Source organism: Charadrius vociferus, unplaced genomic scaffold, assembly GCF_000708025.1.
Source record: "Charadrius vociferus isolate BGI_N301 unplaced genomic scaffold, ASM70802v2 scaffold248, whole genome shotgun sequence".
NCBI lineage: Eukaryota > Metazoa > Chordata > Aves > Charadriiformes > Charadriidae > Charadrius > Charadrius vociferus.
The window spans coordinates 818,121-836,235 of NW_009649851.1; the positions used below are offsets into that span (position 1 = coordinate 818,121).

Here is an 18,115-nt window from a genome sequence, read left to right on the forward strand (position 1 = left end):
ATTAAAAAAGATTAGTTAAACAAAAGGTAAAAATCTTTAGATTTTCAAATGGCTTTTACTAACAAAACTGAGAAGAAAACAAACCCGAAGATATCTTGGGTTGCCACTGTGGTACCTTATTTACAGTTGTGACTTTATGGTGATTTTTAACTATATATTTCTCTCTACTATTTATGTGGTTAAAAAGTACCTGGGAACACAGTAATTACTTAAAACTCACTAATCACTTTATGTAAAGACCTTTTGTAAATATACTTGGATTTTCTGCTGACTAATGCTAGGTACTGAAAATCTGAATCTTGCATTGTAGTTTTCATATTGGAGAATTAAATCCTGATTGGCTGTATTCGTCATTTGGTTTCTTGCACTCGTACTTTCAAGATGCTTGTATGTCAAGTGATGTTTGCAGATTTAAGGAAAAACTTAAATGGACACTGACTCTTTGAGCTGCATACTTCAAGTACTGTGATGTAGATAAACTCAAATGCAGTGCATATCAAGACAGTGTTGGCATTTTATTCTATTTTGCTTTAATAGCTTAATATATTGTGTGTGTATGACATCTCTTAAATCTTCTCCGTTTCTTTTAATGGGTAAAGTCTCAGGAGTTAGTATATGATGAAATATTTATTATAAAAAAATCTTTCTGCATTTGTCTGGATTGATGGTGTAAGGCACATACTTTCTCTAGCACCTGTCACCTTGGGAGTTAGGTGTATTTTTTTATCTGTGATTCTGTACCCGTCTCTCTTAAGAGGTATACAGTTGCTAGATTACTAACTTTCATATATCCCCTTTGGAATGTAACAATTAAAGATAAAACCGATTTTTGAAAAACAGATGTCTTATCTGTATGTCATCATTTTTCTCCCTCATTACACTGCATGTAAATTCCATCTATAGAAGCCCTTCTCTGAAAACACTTCAGAGTAGAAACATGCACTTGTTCAGTCCTTAGATAAAGGAAAGAAAGGCTCACCAAATTGCTAATTGAAAAGAGTTTTTAATCTCTGACTCTAATTTAGCTATGCATATATAGTTACGTTATTGTCTTACACAGTTTTCAGTTCCAGTGTGGAAGGAAATGGTACATGGAACAGAATTATATGTTGCCAGGTGCTTTTTTGTTTTGGCTTGCTTAGCCCACAGCCTGGGGGACAGAGTAGCACGGGAAATAAACCGTACCTGTACACATAGCTCTGCTGCATCAGGGATGGAAAAACAGTTGCCCCGTAACATTTGCTCTTGACTGCAGCTCTTGTAGATACAGAGCTTCGTTCTCATGTGAGTCCTGTGGTCTTCCAAGAACTGTGTTAATCCAGAGGGAATTATAAAGGGTGGCTAATTGGTTGAAGTACAGCATTCTTTAAATTAAAAAAACAAAACAAAACCACAAGGTGGATTGCGAGGACAAAAAGAAGTATTCCAGACTTGGGTTCAGTTGCTTGTTCAGCATCCTACCCTGACAAGTCAATAACCAATTATGATAGTGATGTATCCAGGGTCCCCTAAAGAAAAATAATGTAACTTGTTTGTTGAAGACATGTCTGTCTACCAGTTTTTAGTAGATGCTCTACCTCTTGGCTGCTTTTCTGATGAGGCCTGACGCTGGTGTGGGAAGGAGGATGCAGACTACAGCGTTGTTGTGGCCCCACACGAGGGCACCAGAAGCAGAATGCTTTCTTTGATGGCTGACAGTCCCAAGAAGACAAGACTGGGTTTATGTAGCCGTCTTGGTAGGAGATCAATTGTTTCTAATCTTACAGTGTCTTCTGGAAGTTTTAAGCTAAACTGGCTTGGTTTGGGATTTTTTTATATGGTTTTACTTTGATCAATAGAAGGCCCAAATAGTGAGATAGTCTAAAATGTCAAGGTAATCCTGTAAAATGTAAGAGTTTTGAAGTTAGGTGTCCTATTTCCTTGCACCTGTACAATTGGACAGCTATATACTGATATACGTAGCATCTATAGACCTATATATATTTGAATTTACAGACTGATTGCTCCATACTGTGTTTCTAAGTTTAAGCAAAACTTTAAAACGTTTGTCTTGCTACTGTTTTCATGTTTTTGTCTTGTTTGCCTCCATAAGTGCTTTGTTAGAGACATTTTATATTATCCCAAAATTACAGGTAGAATGAAGAGTAAATTTGAGGGTATTAAGCTAGCTAATGTGTGTCCTCACCTCTAATCTGGAGACAAATCGATCACAAGTTTCTTCTAAATAAGTGCTGATTTTCTGCGTTTAAAACGGAAGCTACAAAAATTAGTTTGCTTATGCCTTGATGGTAAATATTTAACTAAATTCTGGCTGATTGTTATATTTAGACATTAAAGGACAAAATCCCAATAAATGAAAATACTGCTTCAGAAACTGTAACAGAATAGGTACAAGAAGTAAACAAAGTAAATTCCTGATTACTTTCAGGTAATCTAGTTGTGTTCAATACAGTTTTAAAATTTCTAGCCCTTAATGCCAAGTTTTGTTGCCATCATAGCTGTGGTGTGGGTGGAAAAGCCAAACCAGAAAAGAGCAGATCTAACTGTAAGCTACTTTGCATGTTGTCAATTGACTATAAATTGCAGCCGTCATTGACTCAGCGGAACAAGCTACATAATTCAGGTAAGAGACTTGCGTATTGCTGGATCTAGCAACAGATCTTCACTGAATATCAATGTTTTTGTAAATCACTTGTACCAGCTATTCAGTAACAGTGCTTCCATAGTTTTTTAATGAATTGTGTTTAATATGATCTCTTATTTAATAAGGTGTAAGAAAAATGGAACATTAACTTTTTTTTTTTTAATATCACTCAGCTCTTTTCAGGTATTATTCATCAGTCTTAAAATAGCACATCTTCTTTCCTTGGATTTTACTTTCATCTGAAGATTGGTGAGTCTCTAGTCTTAAAAGGAAAACGATCTTAACACTTGCATTTTGTGCTTCATGCAGGTAGTAAGGCAGTAGATAGTGTTATGTAAAAGAGTTATTATGCAGCCAAAGTGTCAGTACTAAGCAACAAATTGTGTTGGTTTTGGTTCTTGCTCTATAGTGATGTTTTGCTATAAATTTTTTTTTGGTATGTAACAGATTTCTCAGGCAATGTTTTTAAGTTGTTAGCAGTAGAAAGTTTTTAGACAATAACCCAACCTATGTAAGTAGAAAAGGGAAAGATGACTGTCTACTGTTTTTCATTTTATAACTAGCATGTATATTCACCTCTGATTTTCTGCATAGGGGTTAATGTAAGGTGGATGTGTGTTCATGCTTTCAGCCTACCTACAGAAGTTCCTGTTTAAGATGCGTGTGACTTTCTCTTTTGTCTAACAGCATGCTATAAATGAATTCCTAACTCATAGGATTTTTGTTGTGAGACCCGTTTGCTTTAGAAAAAGAGAGGACACTAAATACAGAGGCATTTTGATAGAATGTGTTGTTGGGATAGGTCCATACTGAGTAAAAATTCTCTCTGTATTAAACGTGACAGGTATGAAATCATTAGAAAGTGTTTATGTTATGGAGCCATGGTCCAAACATTTGGAACTTTGCACAAGTTTTTGTGAGTATGCAATGTAGATGTTTCTAGTAACCTAGTTTAATGCTCAGGTGTGTTTTCCATTTTAGAGGATGTAATATAACCAAAGTATTTTAGACAGCAATGTATAGATGTGGAAGTGGATAGTGGGTAAGAGCAGTTTTGGATAGGTTCTGTGTAGGCAAGTATTGCTTGCCATCAGTGAGGATGGTTCACAGTAATTCTTTAAAAATTAACTAGTTATTTAAAATTTATTTTTAAGTAGCTATTAAGTAACAGTCATTACACTGATGTTGCTCTTTCGCTGGTTGAATAATGATATTAGGAAGGCACTATAATGTAGCTTCCTATAAAATACTGCAATATTATCTTTCTAGTAAATATGTAAGGGTGACATGAGTAGTTATGCCTGCTGTAATGCTGCTCTGAAGAGAGGGTATGTGGTTTTAGTAGGCCAGTCTGGGTTACAGGTTTCTAGCAGTGCTCCAACAACTATGTGAAGTCCCTTCTTAGTATAATAATTTGTAATTGGAACAATATTACCGGGACGTGTTTTTTGTCCCTTCAAATACATTGATTATTTCATAATTCTCTATCAGTAGGATTGCATTTAGTATTTCGTATCTTTTTAATATGCAGGTGAGTGCAGAAGAAGCATGAGGGCCCAAGGAGATGTCAGGTTTAGCAGAAATTAATCCCCTAAACTTTTTGTAAAACTTTTTATGCGGAATGGATTTAATGCTTGATAGACATGAAGTTAAGATTGAGATCCATTCCTTGCACAAGTTTCCCATCTATTTAAGATAGTATAGTGAATGAGACATCAAATGAATAGAGAGAAAAAGCAGTTTGTCTTTGAAGGCTTTTTGGTATGGACAGAGAGTCTGTTACTGGAATTGTAGATGTAATTTTTTTCAGGGAGGAGAAGGGTGTTGCGAGAATGCTCCAGTTGTTGACCTGCTTTGTTTATTGTCTGTAGAGCTGTAAACTTTGGAGGATTCAGAACAAGCTATACTTATGTGGGGTATATAAAGGTAGATCTTAGTTTCTAAAGCTGAGGTGAAAGGAGACTGCCTTTAGGAAGCTTTAGTGGCTTTATTTTCTTAAAATCTATTGTGAATTTTTTAGTCAGTGTTGCTGACTTGCACCCTCTTGTATTTTCAAATGGGACATTTTCCACTCTATGTAACTGTCTTCCAACATTATTCTAAAATGTCACAAATGCGTTAAAAGTCTCTCGTGGAAAATGCCAGTAATGCCAAGTGTTGGTAAGGCCAGGTGAGTTGTTTTCCTTCTGTTTGGTATGAGTTGTTTAAACTATTATGTGATTATGCATTTCCAGGTTAAATGCAAAACCTAATGGATGGCAAAAGCTACCGTAACCTCATGGACAAGTTGTCCATCTGTGCTGAGACTCAGCGCGTACAGCTGGCTGGACCTTTCTGTGCTGACCCGGTGGTCACGTTTCACGTGTACCCAGAAACACCAAACCAGGTCACTTGCTCTGAAGATTTGTCGTTCCTTCCTTTCATGTCTGAGCATCTCCTTGCGGAGAACTTCTACAGTGAGCCCTGCACCTTTCCTTACCAAATGGCCCATTCCAGTTACCGCAGAAGTGAGTACTCCTGTGGGCCAGCTTTCATCAGGAAGAGGAATGAGAGGGAAAGACAGAGGGTTAAATGTGTCAATGAAGGCTATGCTAAGCTGAGGCATCACCTACCGAAGGAATATGTGGAGAAACGGCTCAGCAAAGTAGAGACACTCCGTGCTGCGATAAAATACATTAGCTACCTACAGTCTGTTCTGTACAGTGATTCTGTGGCAGCAGAAAAAAACGTCATGGAGCCAAGCCAAGCACCTAAAGCAATTAACAAACAAAACCAGTTTTTGAAGACAATCTAAACCATTCCAAACCAAGCAAAAGGTATCCTGTCTGGGAGCCTAGCAGCCGCTATATTATTAGTGATGAGCATGTTCCTAGCACGTCTTGGGAGCAGATCATAGTGCGCGTCAGTATCAGCCCACAGAAGAGAGTTCTAATTTTGCAGATAGTAACTACACTTAGATATGGAAAAGACAACTGGGGAAATCGCATCTGAATGATCTAAGTTAGTTAATTTATGGAAATCGGAAAACACATCTAAAATTGTCACCAAACCAAAAATGTAATACCTATATGTGTGAAGTAACTGTATGTATCATCACAACCTGCATGCTTTAAAATAAAATCTTTCCACTGATGGGGCTGAGATTCCTCATATTTTCTGTAACGTTACTGGTTTACTCTCACATGTGCTTTCTTAAAAGATTTTTGGTTTAATTGCCAGTATTTCTGTTAAAAGGTCTTTTCAGAGGTTCCCAGGAATGTCATCAGATGCAGCAGAAAGGATAACTTACTTTAAAAGGGGGAAAATAAAAAGAGGAGAGTAGCAGCTCTCTGAAGCATAGGAAAAGCATAATGTCTTGCAAGTACTGTTTCATCCTTTTCTTATTAATGATATTTTAATCCCAGTAAAAACTGTTTATTTAACCTAATTTCTATTGAAAAAGGTATTCTTCTTCAGTTCTAAGTGCTCTTAAAATTACTAGAACAGCTTACACAATGCACAGTATAAAGAGGGTTGGCACAGTCTTGGCCTTGGGGGAAGAAAGTAATCTGGAACAGAAATTTTCAGGATTACTGATAGTGGTTGAGGTCTGGGGTGGTCTTCCCTGACCTCCCAGTCTTTTCCTCTGTACTGTTGATGCTTTCAGCTAAGTGGTCTACCATAGATTTATGTGAAGATGGTGAAGAAAGTTTAGCTCATAATTGGCAAAGTGTTCTTAAAATTTGCTGTATATAAGGGAATTGTATTACTACAGCGGGGGAGGGACTTTTTACTAGGGCATGTAGCGATTGGACAAGGGGGAATGGCTTTAAACTGGAAGAGGGCAGGTTTAGATTAAACATTAGGAAGAAGTTTTTCACTTTGAGGGTGGTAAGGCACTGGAACAGGTTGCCCAGAGAGGCTGTTGAGGCCCCATCCCTGGAGGTGTTCAAGGCCAGGCTGGACGTGGCCTTGGGCAACATGGTCTAGTGGGAGGTGTCCCTGCCCATGGCAGGGGGTTGGAACTTGATAATCTTCAAGGTCCTTTCCAACCTAAACCATTCTATGATTCTATGATTCTACTGATGCTAAAGAATAGTTCTGCTGACAGCATGAGAGCAGGCAGTCTGTGGGTACAGCAGAATATACAGAAAAGGGTTACAGATTTCCCAAGTGCTATATCCTTGTCCCTAATTGCAGTCATCCTGTCTATTATCTTGTTTTTATAGGAGTGAATTGAAAAATGCCTACAAAATGCAATTAAGTTCCCCCTCCCCGCCTGAAAAAAAAAAAAAAAGAAAAAAGAAAAAGCGTTAACACTTGTTAAGGAGAAAATGAAGATTAGGGATCCCACAGGTAGATTTCTGCGTTGTATTCTGGCATGTTTTTGATATGCACTTTGCAGGGAAAGGGTAGAAATCGTGAGTCTTTCCCCTTTATTGTGAAAAGGGAAAGTTTGTATAACGATTTGACATCAGCTTGTCTCAGCTTCAGCCTTTCTGTCCACGCTTCAAACCAATGTATTTGTCACAATCTGTGGTGGTGGGCTTTTTTTTTTTCTGCGTCTGAACTGTAGCTTGGTACAATGCTATTTTTTGCCCTGCAGTAGTAGGCAAAAAGCCTAGAGGACACTGCACCCTCTTATAATTCCTTCTCTGCCCCTGCAGTCCTTCAGTGCAGTATCATCTAGATCAATGGGGAGTTGAAAATTGAGCGGATGCGTGGCAGACAAATGGTCCTATCTGTAGTCGCTTTCCACTGGTTTTTAACTGGCAAGGTCAGGGTGTCCCATCCTGGTGGTAACGACTGGCAACCTCCCTAGCAACTAGGAAACACTGGCAGCAAACGGCTTCCTGCGTCGAACAGGCAAAAGGGCGAGATTCCTGCATCGGGACTAAATCCAAATCGACCGGGTATGGTGTTAGCAATAGCTGGTAAGTTTGAAAAGCTGCTGTGTCCAAGTACTTGGAGTTATCCAGGAAAAAAAATAATATCTCAGAATGTTGCAAAATTGCCTTTGTCAGTGCCCTGTTTTGTACAGAAATAGTGGACCTGGCTCTCAGCAGTGATAGGGCTGAATGGGTTTTAAATGGGCTTTAATGTAGAATTAATAGTTGCATTCCTTTGCAAAGTATTACTGATTCTGGCTTGCTTTGGTTCATAAGGGGGTCTTCATAGTTGTGAAACAAGTGAATATATTGTGTTGATTTCCTGACTTAAAGACGTGTTTTGCAGCAGTTAATCCGCTCTTCTTGCTGGGTTTGGTGTGCTAGTTTTCTGAAACTATGTATATCTGGGAGTCCTCATAAAAGGAACTGCTAGATCATATCTCTTAGACGAGAGAAAAAAACATTTAAACATAATATGAGTGCTTAAACTGTATTTTGTAAAGTAAATTAGGCACTTAAATTTTATATGTTGTTGAATTTCCATGCACATTTTACCCTAAGCATTCTAAACATTTCTAAGCAATATTAAAAAAAAAGAAAAAAAGAAAAAGGAATGGAAGCTTTTCTACTACATCTTGTCAGATTACCAGAGATAGCATCACATCATCAGTCTTCCCGTGACAGCCTCCGAATAGTTATCACTTGTCAAATCTGAGCGTCTCATTCTTTCTCATGGCAAGGCATAATCCTACTGTTGTAAAACATGACAGGTCAGCTGAAAGATCAAAATATTTCTTCTTAATACATCACTATAAATAAAACAAGTAACAGGCAACTGTAATCTAACATGGTGTTCAAGAACTGTCAGTTTACTCAGCTTGTCAACTTCCACTGTAGTTTCAGTCTCAGCTTGTAAAATAGGGAAAGTTTGGCTGGGACTGTGTGCAAGAAAGCTTTAAAGGAGAGTAGGTATAAGAAAAGAAAGCTGGATGTTACAGAGGGAAATGAACGTTGCAGGGAGGTGAAAGCTACTGCTTTCCTGGGGATGTTCACAGCATTTCTGGTTTCCTTGGGTGTTTCTGTCCCTCTGCCACACAGTGATCTGGATGACTGAAGATCACTGAAGTCAGTGATATGGGTTCATCTGGCCAAATGCCAGTCTGGATATTTTGAATTCATTCTTTTTTAAATAAAAATAAACAATTAATAAAAGCTACTGAGTTCTTGCGGTACACTGGAAATCATTTGATTGTGCTGGAATTTACCAGTACATTGTCTTCTCTTTTCAACTACCAACAGATGATGGCTGAGTCCTGTGGGTAGCTGCATATGCAAGAATGGCTCATTCAGAAGGGTTCCTGCCTACAAATCGCAGGTATTGCAGTGCTACACCAGCTCTGGACAAGTTTTCATGCCCCAGTGTCGTACCTGCTGTCAGCCCCTGCTCCAGGAGCTCTTTTGTAGTGCATCCCGCCTGGGTCGCCGAGCCCCTCATCCCCCAGAGGTAAAGTCAAGTTCTTGTTTGAGTCTGTGATTTGTTCTTTTTCATGATATCTAGTAGGACAAAACAGGCTGGTGTGTCAGATTAATAAATTAGCAACCTGAACATCATTTGAGCTTTCTCTTCCCCTGCACTGACAGTTTTTAGACATTATTAACTAAAGTGATTTGCTACCCTGGAGATTATGAAAAGCAAAGCCTGAGTAAACCTCCTATCAAAGAAACATTCCTTTAATATTATTTGGATAAATAAAAGCTTTTTGCCTTAGCAGCCATCTTCTGTGAAATGTTTCTAATGCTCTGTGACGGGATTATTTTTCCTGTATTGAATTTGAATCTGTCATCAACCAGCAGATTTGTTGTTTACTTTTCTACTTTGCTGTTCCCTGAATGCCTGATATAAACCATCACTACAGCGCGCTTGAGCACACCTACGCTGTGCTCTGTGCTGGAGACGGATCCTTTCTCTCTCCTGGTGTTAAGGGTTGCATCGGCTTACCATGTAAGCAGGAAAGGAGCTAGCGCCGGTAATGCTGGCCCAGGATTCCGGCGTACTCCTGGCTCACTTCCTCTAAACCCGAAAATTAAGTGATCAGAGTAAAAACAGGCACTGATGTTGTTTCCCCCGAGAGCAAGGAATTGCCCCAGCACAAGCAAGTTTTCTGCTTCTTCCCACACACCTTGGCCTGTGGGAGTGCTACAAAATGAGGTGGAATGATCTAGTTCTTAAATCTTACAAAATCTTCCCCCCACCCTGACCTACAGAAGCTGTTTCTCTCAGTGCTGACCCATTTTCTTTTCTTCAAGGTGCCAGTGCCTCCCCTCCCCTGGCCCAGCGTGGAAGAGGCTGAGTACACTGGGGAGACCAGTGGGCTTAGACAGCAACGTCCCTGTGCTGGTGAGAAGGGAACAAGATGGGTTTTATTACCGTGGTACAATAAAAGAGGAGATAGAGGTGAGCGGCAGTCGCTGTGCGGTACCTGTGGGTATGTGTAATAAAGTGTGCGGTCCACGAGTTGTCCTCGCGCACCACCAGAGTTTAGCGTTGCGGTTTTGATTTCGGATTAGATTAGAGAACAGATCACTAAGATAGGTTATGCTCGTGATTATGTCCATTCATAAAGCTCCTGATGTGCCTAATTCCAGGCTGTCCGCGCCTCCTGCTGCCTGGCACGCCGGGTGAGCCTCTCGTGCGCCGCACAGCCTCGGGTACCAATAAACTCGTAATGGTCAGGTCCTTGCTCTGCTCAGCCTCCTGTATTGAGTCCATTTATTGGAGTGAGCAGGCGCGTTTCGGGGATCCGCACCTCCTGCAGAAGATGGGTGCCCCTGCAACGGTGGGTTGGTGCACCTCAGTAGAGCTGTCTCTCTCCTGTTGGCGCTGGGCTCTGAGCCAGGCTCAGACAGCACGGGTGCTGCTGGGAGCGGTGTGAGCTGTTGTTGTGGGTGGACACACAACCATCAATAGCACAGGAAAAGCGTTAGTGTTTTGTGTACACACTTCCAGCTTGAGGCAGCTACAGACCAGTGGCTCGGTGTCTTTTCAGAAATGTTAGTGAAAGCTTTAATTCATTAGTTTGTTAGCACTTCAAACTCAACAGAAAAAAGAGCCTATTCTTTGTTAAGAACAGGGAAGTACCTCATTTCATTGTTGATGGAAAGCCTCTTGACAGGCCTTAATATAGGTGGAAAAAAAAAAAAAATTCCCAACAACCCCCCAAGAAGCAGAGTTAGTCTTGTATGTAATGAGGAAGGATGTGGGCATGACCGAAGAACAGGTCTGTACGGCCTCGGTGTCCCTTGTTATCTGGTGCACATGGCGTGGTTTGTGAAATCCAGTTGCACTCTATCTATAGATTTTTCTCTTGGGGAAGAAAATACAGGTCCTAGTGGCAGTGAACATGTACATATGCTTCACTCATCATGCTTTCTGGTGAGTCTCCTGGTGGCTTTTCTGGCTGTCTTGTGTGTGGTATTAGTCTGGCATCTGTTTAGTTACTGTTCAGGCTGACTTGGTGATTTGACCAAGCCACAGAATGGCCTCCTGGTGAAGGTTACGTGACCTGACACATTACAGACTGTTTTTCAGAGAAACTATTCTTTTGTTTCTGGTAACAGGGTGACAGAGGCATGTTCCTGGTAGAGTTTGCCAAACCACTTGTGTCACGAGGAGGGCATCCAGTGTGTGTGCAAAAAACAGCGAAGGATGACATCCTGGAATACGTGAACACCATGAAGCACTCCTTACTCCCTGGAGACAACGTGCTGGCACCCTGGGAGCCAGATATGGCCAGGTATGGCCCAGGAACCGTCCTCACAGGAATTGAGACAAGGGACCCCTTACGAGGTAAGAAGGATGCTGCCCTCTCCTTGCTTGCCTTGCTTGGGAACGATAGTGAGACTGTTGGGGTAAACTCTTGTCGTGGTGTTACTGCCAGAGAAACACCAGTGCACAGACTATAGTTTAGCATTGCTTAAGGCTTGCAGGAGCTGATGGGACTTGCCGATGTCTATCTGCATGTAACCTCATCAGTCTGACCCTAAGGAAGTTGTGACCCATAAAAATGTCATCCTCTGTGTCTGCCAATGTGCCATTTCCCATCTGCTCGGACATGGCTGTCTCTGCCATGTGAAGGACAATGGCCTTTTCCTGAGGGATCCAAGTGAGGCAGCTCTCAGGAAGCACCCATCTGTGCTCGAATGCTTACATTTGTATGGAATGGTACATCTGGCGGTGATTTTTATCACCCAAGCGTAGGAGATTTGAACAGCTCGTTCATTTTTCCCATGTCTGGCAGTCAGGATCCACTGACCTATCAAAATGCTATTCTCGAAGCAGCACTGCTAACTTGGGCTGCAACAACAAATGTTACTCAGTCAACATTTTCTTGTTCATCTGATGACAAATTGGGAGGAAAGATGCTGCCAGGCCTGCTGTCACACCAATGATGCCCAGCGGCCCATTCCACCCCCCAGGACATTACGGTAAGGTGTTACAGAGAGGGGCAATAGTTGATGCTTGACAGGAGTAGAAAGTCCATAAAGCTGCAAAGCCTGATCTGTATGTGTGTGCTGCCCAGGCAGGCCAGCTGCTTATGGTTGCTTACCTTTTCTCTCAACAGCTTCAGAAGATGAAGAAATTGTGGTCCAGTTCTGGAATGACAAGAAAGTGAAACTCCCGCGAGATGTAGCTCTGTGGATCCCTCCTGGCCTGTGGGAGAGGATTGTAGAGATGATCCATATGCCCTTCACCAGCAGATTGAAGCCCAGAGAAAGTCCAGACACTAACTCTTGTATTTTTCCATGCAGTCCTAAACCAGCCCTGATTCCTGTTTGTGCTGTACATAGCCTTGTTAAGCACTGCCTGCTCTGCTTACCCTGCTGGCCCCATTTCCACTGTCGCTGTGATGGTATATGCTATTTGACAGCATGTGTAAGGTGCATCTGCTGCTGCCATCCCCACGTTGATGCCTGGTGGCCTCTTCCATACAGGTCTCTGGTCTTTCAGAGAGGAACTGAAGAGGCAGAGTCCAGCAGCGAGCCCTCTCCACACCTTCTAGAACTGGAAGGCCCAAACCAAGAAGAACCAGCAGTTGTGGCAGCATCTTCCCCCTCTTCTGATTTGGAATGTGACCTGGAGCTATTCCCTGCTAAGAATACTGTGGTGGACAGCGCTGTTGACAGAGACTCTGGCTGTCCTGAGAAGCCAGGGTTAAAGGTTTCGGCAAGACCAGAGGGGAAATACTGGAAAAAAAGCCACCACAAGTCCCATCCCAATAGTTCAGGTACCTTTTAGCTACCCCTCATGGGGAAGAAGCAGTCAGAGAGAAATAAGCAAACGTATTCTGTGTCCCCTTCATCTGGGCAGTGACTTCGCCTGTAGTTAATCGGTATCAATGTTATAAATTTTTATATTTAGCCTCAGATACAATATTTCCCCCTCCCCAACGTTTCTGCTGCCTCATCTTGCATGCTAGCTCTTCTTTTAGCAACTTATCCCACGGAAAACTACCAGAACAATGAATCTCATTTGGAAGCACCAATATCCCTCTCTGAGTTTCTTCCCCATCATTTTCCTACACTTTTAATGATGCTAACATCTTCATTAACCGTCAGAGCGACTCCATGCAGACTAAATCGCCTGAAAGAATTCCTTTCAGGTTTAAAGAGCATTTTCCTCTCTTCTGAAAGGAATTTTTCTCCATTTTGGTTCTGGTTTCACTCTTAGATACCATTTTACTCCTTCCCAGGACTTGGCAGTTGCAACAGGACATGTACAAAAGGCAAGCTGGAATCCAAAGCTATCTCTGTTGGGGACGTGTCCCGTGTTGCAATGTTTGAAACCATCAAGCAGTCTCCCAGAGGCCAACTGACAATGGAAGAAATCTTAAGAGATCAAGATTTCAAGCTGTCATTGGGGGTAAGGTAATCTGTATTAAGACTGTGTTTATGTAAGCACATGATTTGTTTGAATGGAAGAAATATTTTTGTTAATGGTCTGGAGGTTGGCTAGAAAAATACATCGTTTCTAACTTAACTGCTTGCGAAGGCCATTCACCAGTTTTGTGATAGGCAGAGAACTTCCCCACTAATTAAAAAAACCCCAGACCTCAAAAACCAAAACCTAAAATCCCCAAACCCTAAGGAGGGGCTGAAGCTACTTGGTAAAATGGAAAAGATTGTGCCAGTAACTGCGTGAGCATTTAGCAATGCAGATTTCAATTCAGAAACCCGCCAAATGCCCATTGCCAGCAGCCCAGTGAAGTCCTGTGGAAGTCGGACCTACGTGAGTGGCCCTGGACAGGGACAGCTGTGACTGTCAGCAGCAATAAAACACGAGATTCAGTCTAGAAAGGTGCTGCGCTCTGCCAGTCACGCTCCGATAGGCATGATCTCTATCTCTGAAAGATAAAAGGAGCTATTTTTAGTAAACAGTCTTTACTGAGCATCTTCTCTTACTCCCTCACACCAAGCAAGCAGTTTAACCAGCAGATCCCTACCCTAAAGCTAGGGGATACAGAGCGAGCAAACTGTGTCACAGCTAGGAACGAGCACAACACCCTGTTTCTTAGGCTTGGTTTCCATTGGCCGTGATCCCCTCCTGCTTTAGAAAAACTTGAAAAAAGTCATAAACGAATGCCAAAGAAAGGACAGAGAAGAGGAAGCAAAAAAGCTTGCAGGAAGAAGGGGAAGATGAAAGAGAATAGCAGAATGAACAGAAACGCTGTTCTACACAAGAGAGCCGGGGTACAGTTAATAAATTATGTATCAGAAATCAAATATTACATCTTCTGTATCTTCACGCTCTTGCTGCTGTGAGCTGACTGCAGAGTAAGACTTTGAACGTGCTAACTTACAGGATTTTCTTTAGGAGAAGATTAATCCGTTAATGACGTCTTAGTGAACAGAGAATATACTGGAATATATCTTGTAGTCTCAAAATTATATGCATTAATTTTAAGCAGATGCCTACCAACTCATTAACTGTATGGTTCCTGCTTTATTATTTAAATAATCATACTTACACACCTTTGTAATTGATTTCCTAGGAATTTTTAGGCCAGTATGGAGCTCCAGGCAGACATGCTCTATGTTAGCAAGCGTCACAGCTGTGCACTGAAGTAACACGCTTTGCCTTTTGGTAAAACTAAAAAGAAACCAGAGTGGCTTCATTCTAGCCCCAAACCAGCAGCATGAATCACAGCAGTGGATGCAATAGAGAGTATAATGACATACTTTTATTCCTGTAAAATAGCCCTTGGTGTTTTTAAGCCCAGAAGATACATAGCTACTCCTTGAGATAGCTGACGATGTTTTATCATATAATACAGATTGCATCGGAAGTCACTTGCAACAAACAAGTGAAGCTAGAGAGCAGGCTGCCCAGAGGTGCGCTCTGTGGGGCTGATGCCCTCCCACTGCAGTCACCAAAAATCCTCCTGACTTCTGAAGGAGCAAAGTTTGGTCAAAGCCTAACAGCTTTTGAAAATCCTATGGTTTTATTGTAAGCTTCTGTGTTTCCGCAGTAAAGCTTGTACTACCACAGAAATTATACCGTTATTAAAGCTGCGTGAGGCAGAGGTACCTATCTTACAGCCAGGAAAGCAGCAGTTACAAAGACATTGATGCTTTTTTTTAGACTAGACTTCCAAGCGATTTGTTTTCTGTCCTCCAGGAAGGAGGTTTTGCAGCATCAGAAAAACAAAGATATAAAAAAGCAAGAAAGAAAACAGAGTCAGATGACAAACGTCAAGCAAATTGCATAGGAGACAACAAACTTGATGATACAGAATATGTCAGAAAAGCACAGACAGAAAAAACAGCAAAGAGCTCACTTGCAACAGAGCAGAGAAAGACCTGATCAACCAGAATTCAATAAATGTATAACTGATGAAGTCAGGAGCTGCAATTTCAGGTAAACTGCTTATACTATATCAGTGTTACATTTATTAAGCAAATCAAGTTCTGATTTAGGTCTGCGTAGAATATCTTTATGGATAACTGTATGATTTTAGTAACTGAGAATCCATTTCCACCCACAAAAAAAATCAGCATTCTTATTCTTTACTCCAAGGTGTTACATTAAATTCCTAATTATTTGGATTTGACTTTACAATTCTGGAGAGATCAGCTAAACCAGCACGAGCACTAAAAGCCTTAACATGCACAGCAAAGGTCTAATAAACCTCCCGTTTGTCTAGTTCCCTGGAGTCAGCTGGAGGAACTCAGCATAGCGATTTCTTTCTGTAGAAAGCCAGAAGGAATGGAGAAACAATACAAGCTGACAGCTGAAAATATTTTTTTCAGGATTAAAGCAGAAGAGAAAGTAGCTGGAGGGTAAAGGACCTACTATTATAGATACAAACAACAAAAACGCTTAGAGATCCAGCCTTCGAGTCACTGGATTTTATATTCCCATGAAAATTAACTGAAACCTTAATACCATCAGTTGCAAAAAGATTACAAATATATATAGGTCATGTCACTAATTCTAAGCATGAAATCTGATCCTTTGGGAGAGTTAAGCATCCAGGGAGTCTTGTTAGTGGGACTGCTCGTGTTTACAGCGTACGAACTTGGTCATAAGCTGCAGCGTGCTGTTGCTCAGCAGTACTTTTCCCCTCAGGAAATAGGAGAAAATTCGGGGTACCCTACCGCCTACTGAAAAAGGCAGCTAATTGTTGTTTAGCCTAGGTAAGAGCCTGCAAAGAGACAGGACTTGAAGTGTCAATAGTTTTTGTGCCTATACCGAATATCTGCCAAATATTCAAGCACCTTCCTGAGTTGGGGGTCCTAGACAGTGAATTTCATTTGCATTTTATTTATTTATAGGAATAACAGAAGTACAGGTAGGAGAGACGTGTTGTGAGCCAGCTGTTCTAAAATCACTTCCAGCCCACGGAAGCTAATGTACATCCATATTCATAACACACGGGTCATGCTCTCTGTGGTCAAGAATGTGACACGGATGTTCTGTCTGTGGATAATATAAAAGAAGCTGTCATCACAAAGACTAAATTATGTATTTTATTCCACTGATTGTACCTTTAATTCTTTAAAGCATATGAACCTGGAATCACACAGTCACATAATTGGATTTAAGGCACACAATGTACAAATATTTATAAAATCAGTGTACAAAGTAGGCTGCATATAATTGCATTAACTAGAAAATATTATACAGGCCATAAAAATGGAGTCCCAAAGAGGAGGATACTGTTAAAGTGCTAACAAGAAAAAGATATACATAGTTTATTACATGCATTAAAACAGCCTCGTATTTTATTCCTGTGATTGCCAAGAAGCAACAAACATCATAGAACAAAAGTTAAATCAACACTTTGTCCTGCGTTGACATCTACCACATGGGTTTGTTGTACCATGTCCTCTGAGGTTGCTGTGACAGAATATGTACCAGGAGAAACTTCAATGTAGATGTCTTTGGAAGCTCGTCTGGTCTTTAGTGGGGGGGGAAAAATAAGTGTCATTACTATTTAGTCATCTTAGATTTTCCACAAAAATAAAAATTTTGAATATTACTTTTCAGCTGCTGTATAAACGTACTAAGATTTTTTCAAAATATACAGGCAGCATGGACAAAACTGTACAATGTTTTAGTCAATACAAAAATTATCAAGTGCTATACTCAAAGTATTTCATCTAATGTTTCAATGAATGGAAATAATCTACATGCCGTAACCTCACAAAACTGAAACTTACTGACCTAAACCCTTTTGAACATAAACCTGGAAAACCTCCATACAACAAGGGTGCTCCCACTAATTTGTACTGCGGCACAGATTCCATGTTCCTCATCTTTTGTGGCTTAGAGGTTCCTGAAATTGATTTGGTGAGGTGTTAGGCTTTGAAAAATAAAAAAAGGTTTTCTCCTCGAGGAACAGGAGTCTTCAGAGAGAATGTATGAGGGCCCCCGAGCACAACTGGCTGAGCGAGTGCCACGTGCCTCGCGGCATGCCTTTCCTCAGCACAGGGAATGTGTCAGGAGCACAAACGAGGTGAGACCGGAAGACTCCTGGGATATGGTCGCTGATGCAAATCACAGAACCCTGAAGATTAATCACAGCTTTGATGTTCTGCACCAGTCCAAAATATAAAGTAGACTCTTAACCGGTTATGTGCCAGAATGCTACAATCTGGTTTATAATTAATTGTGCAAGTCTCTGTATGCCCATTCTGCTGTCCACCTATACGTACATCAGGATGGCATTAACCGCTGGTTAATATTCTGTGCCATCACGAAGTCTCCACACCCGGTCACAAATTTTAACCAGCTTGATGCAAAGTGATAAAGAAGTGCTATACCTCAATTTAAAAACAAAGTATTCTATGAACTTACATGTTGCTGGCAAGTTTGAGCTTGACTGGGTGCTGCAGAAGCTTCAGTCCTCTGGAAAGAAAAAGATAAGAGTTTTCTAATGGTACAACACAAAAGGCAAATTCAGCCCCTGAGAGAGGGGATGCTTTATGTCCAGGAAATTTTCCCCTCCAGCAAAGAACTGATATGACACTGATTGGTGCCACCCCAGGTTACTCTGCCCCCTTCTCAACAGAAGGCTCGGATCAGTCGAAGCGTTCATATGCT

The 18,115-nt window shown here is 41.0% G+C and overlaps 2 protein-coding genes across 2 annotated transcripts; both read left to right on the forward strand.

Moving 5' to 3' along the window:
* The first annotated feature begins 4,883 nt into the window (after positions 1-4,883).
* ASCL3 (achaete-scute family bHLH transcription factor 3) lies at positions 4,884-5,438 on the forward strand. Its single transcript, XM_009890953.1, has one exon. The coding sequence runs from the start codon at positions 4,884-4,886 to the stop codon at positions 5,436-5,438; it is 555 nt and encodes a 184-aa protein (XP_009889255.1).
* Positions 5,439-8,849: 3,411 nt separating this feature from the next.
* On the forward strand, positions 8,850-15,399 carry LOC104291707 (chromosome unknown open reading frame, human C11orf16). The gene is given in 8 exon segments (XM_009890976.1): positions 8,850-9,016; positions 9,820-9,967; positions 11,131-11,359; positions 12,135-12,797; positions 12,990-13,049; positions 13,260-13,432; positions 15,188-15,322; positions 15,325-15,399. Coding segments are annotated over 8 exon segments (1,650 nt in total).
* Positions 15,400-18,115: the final 2,716 nt, after the last annotated feature.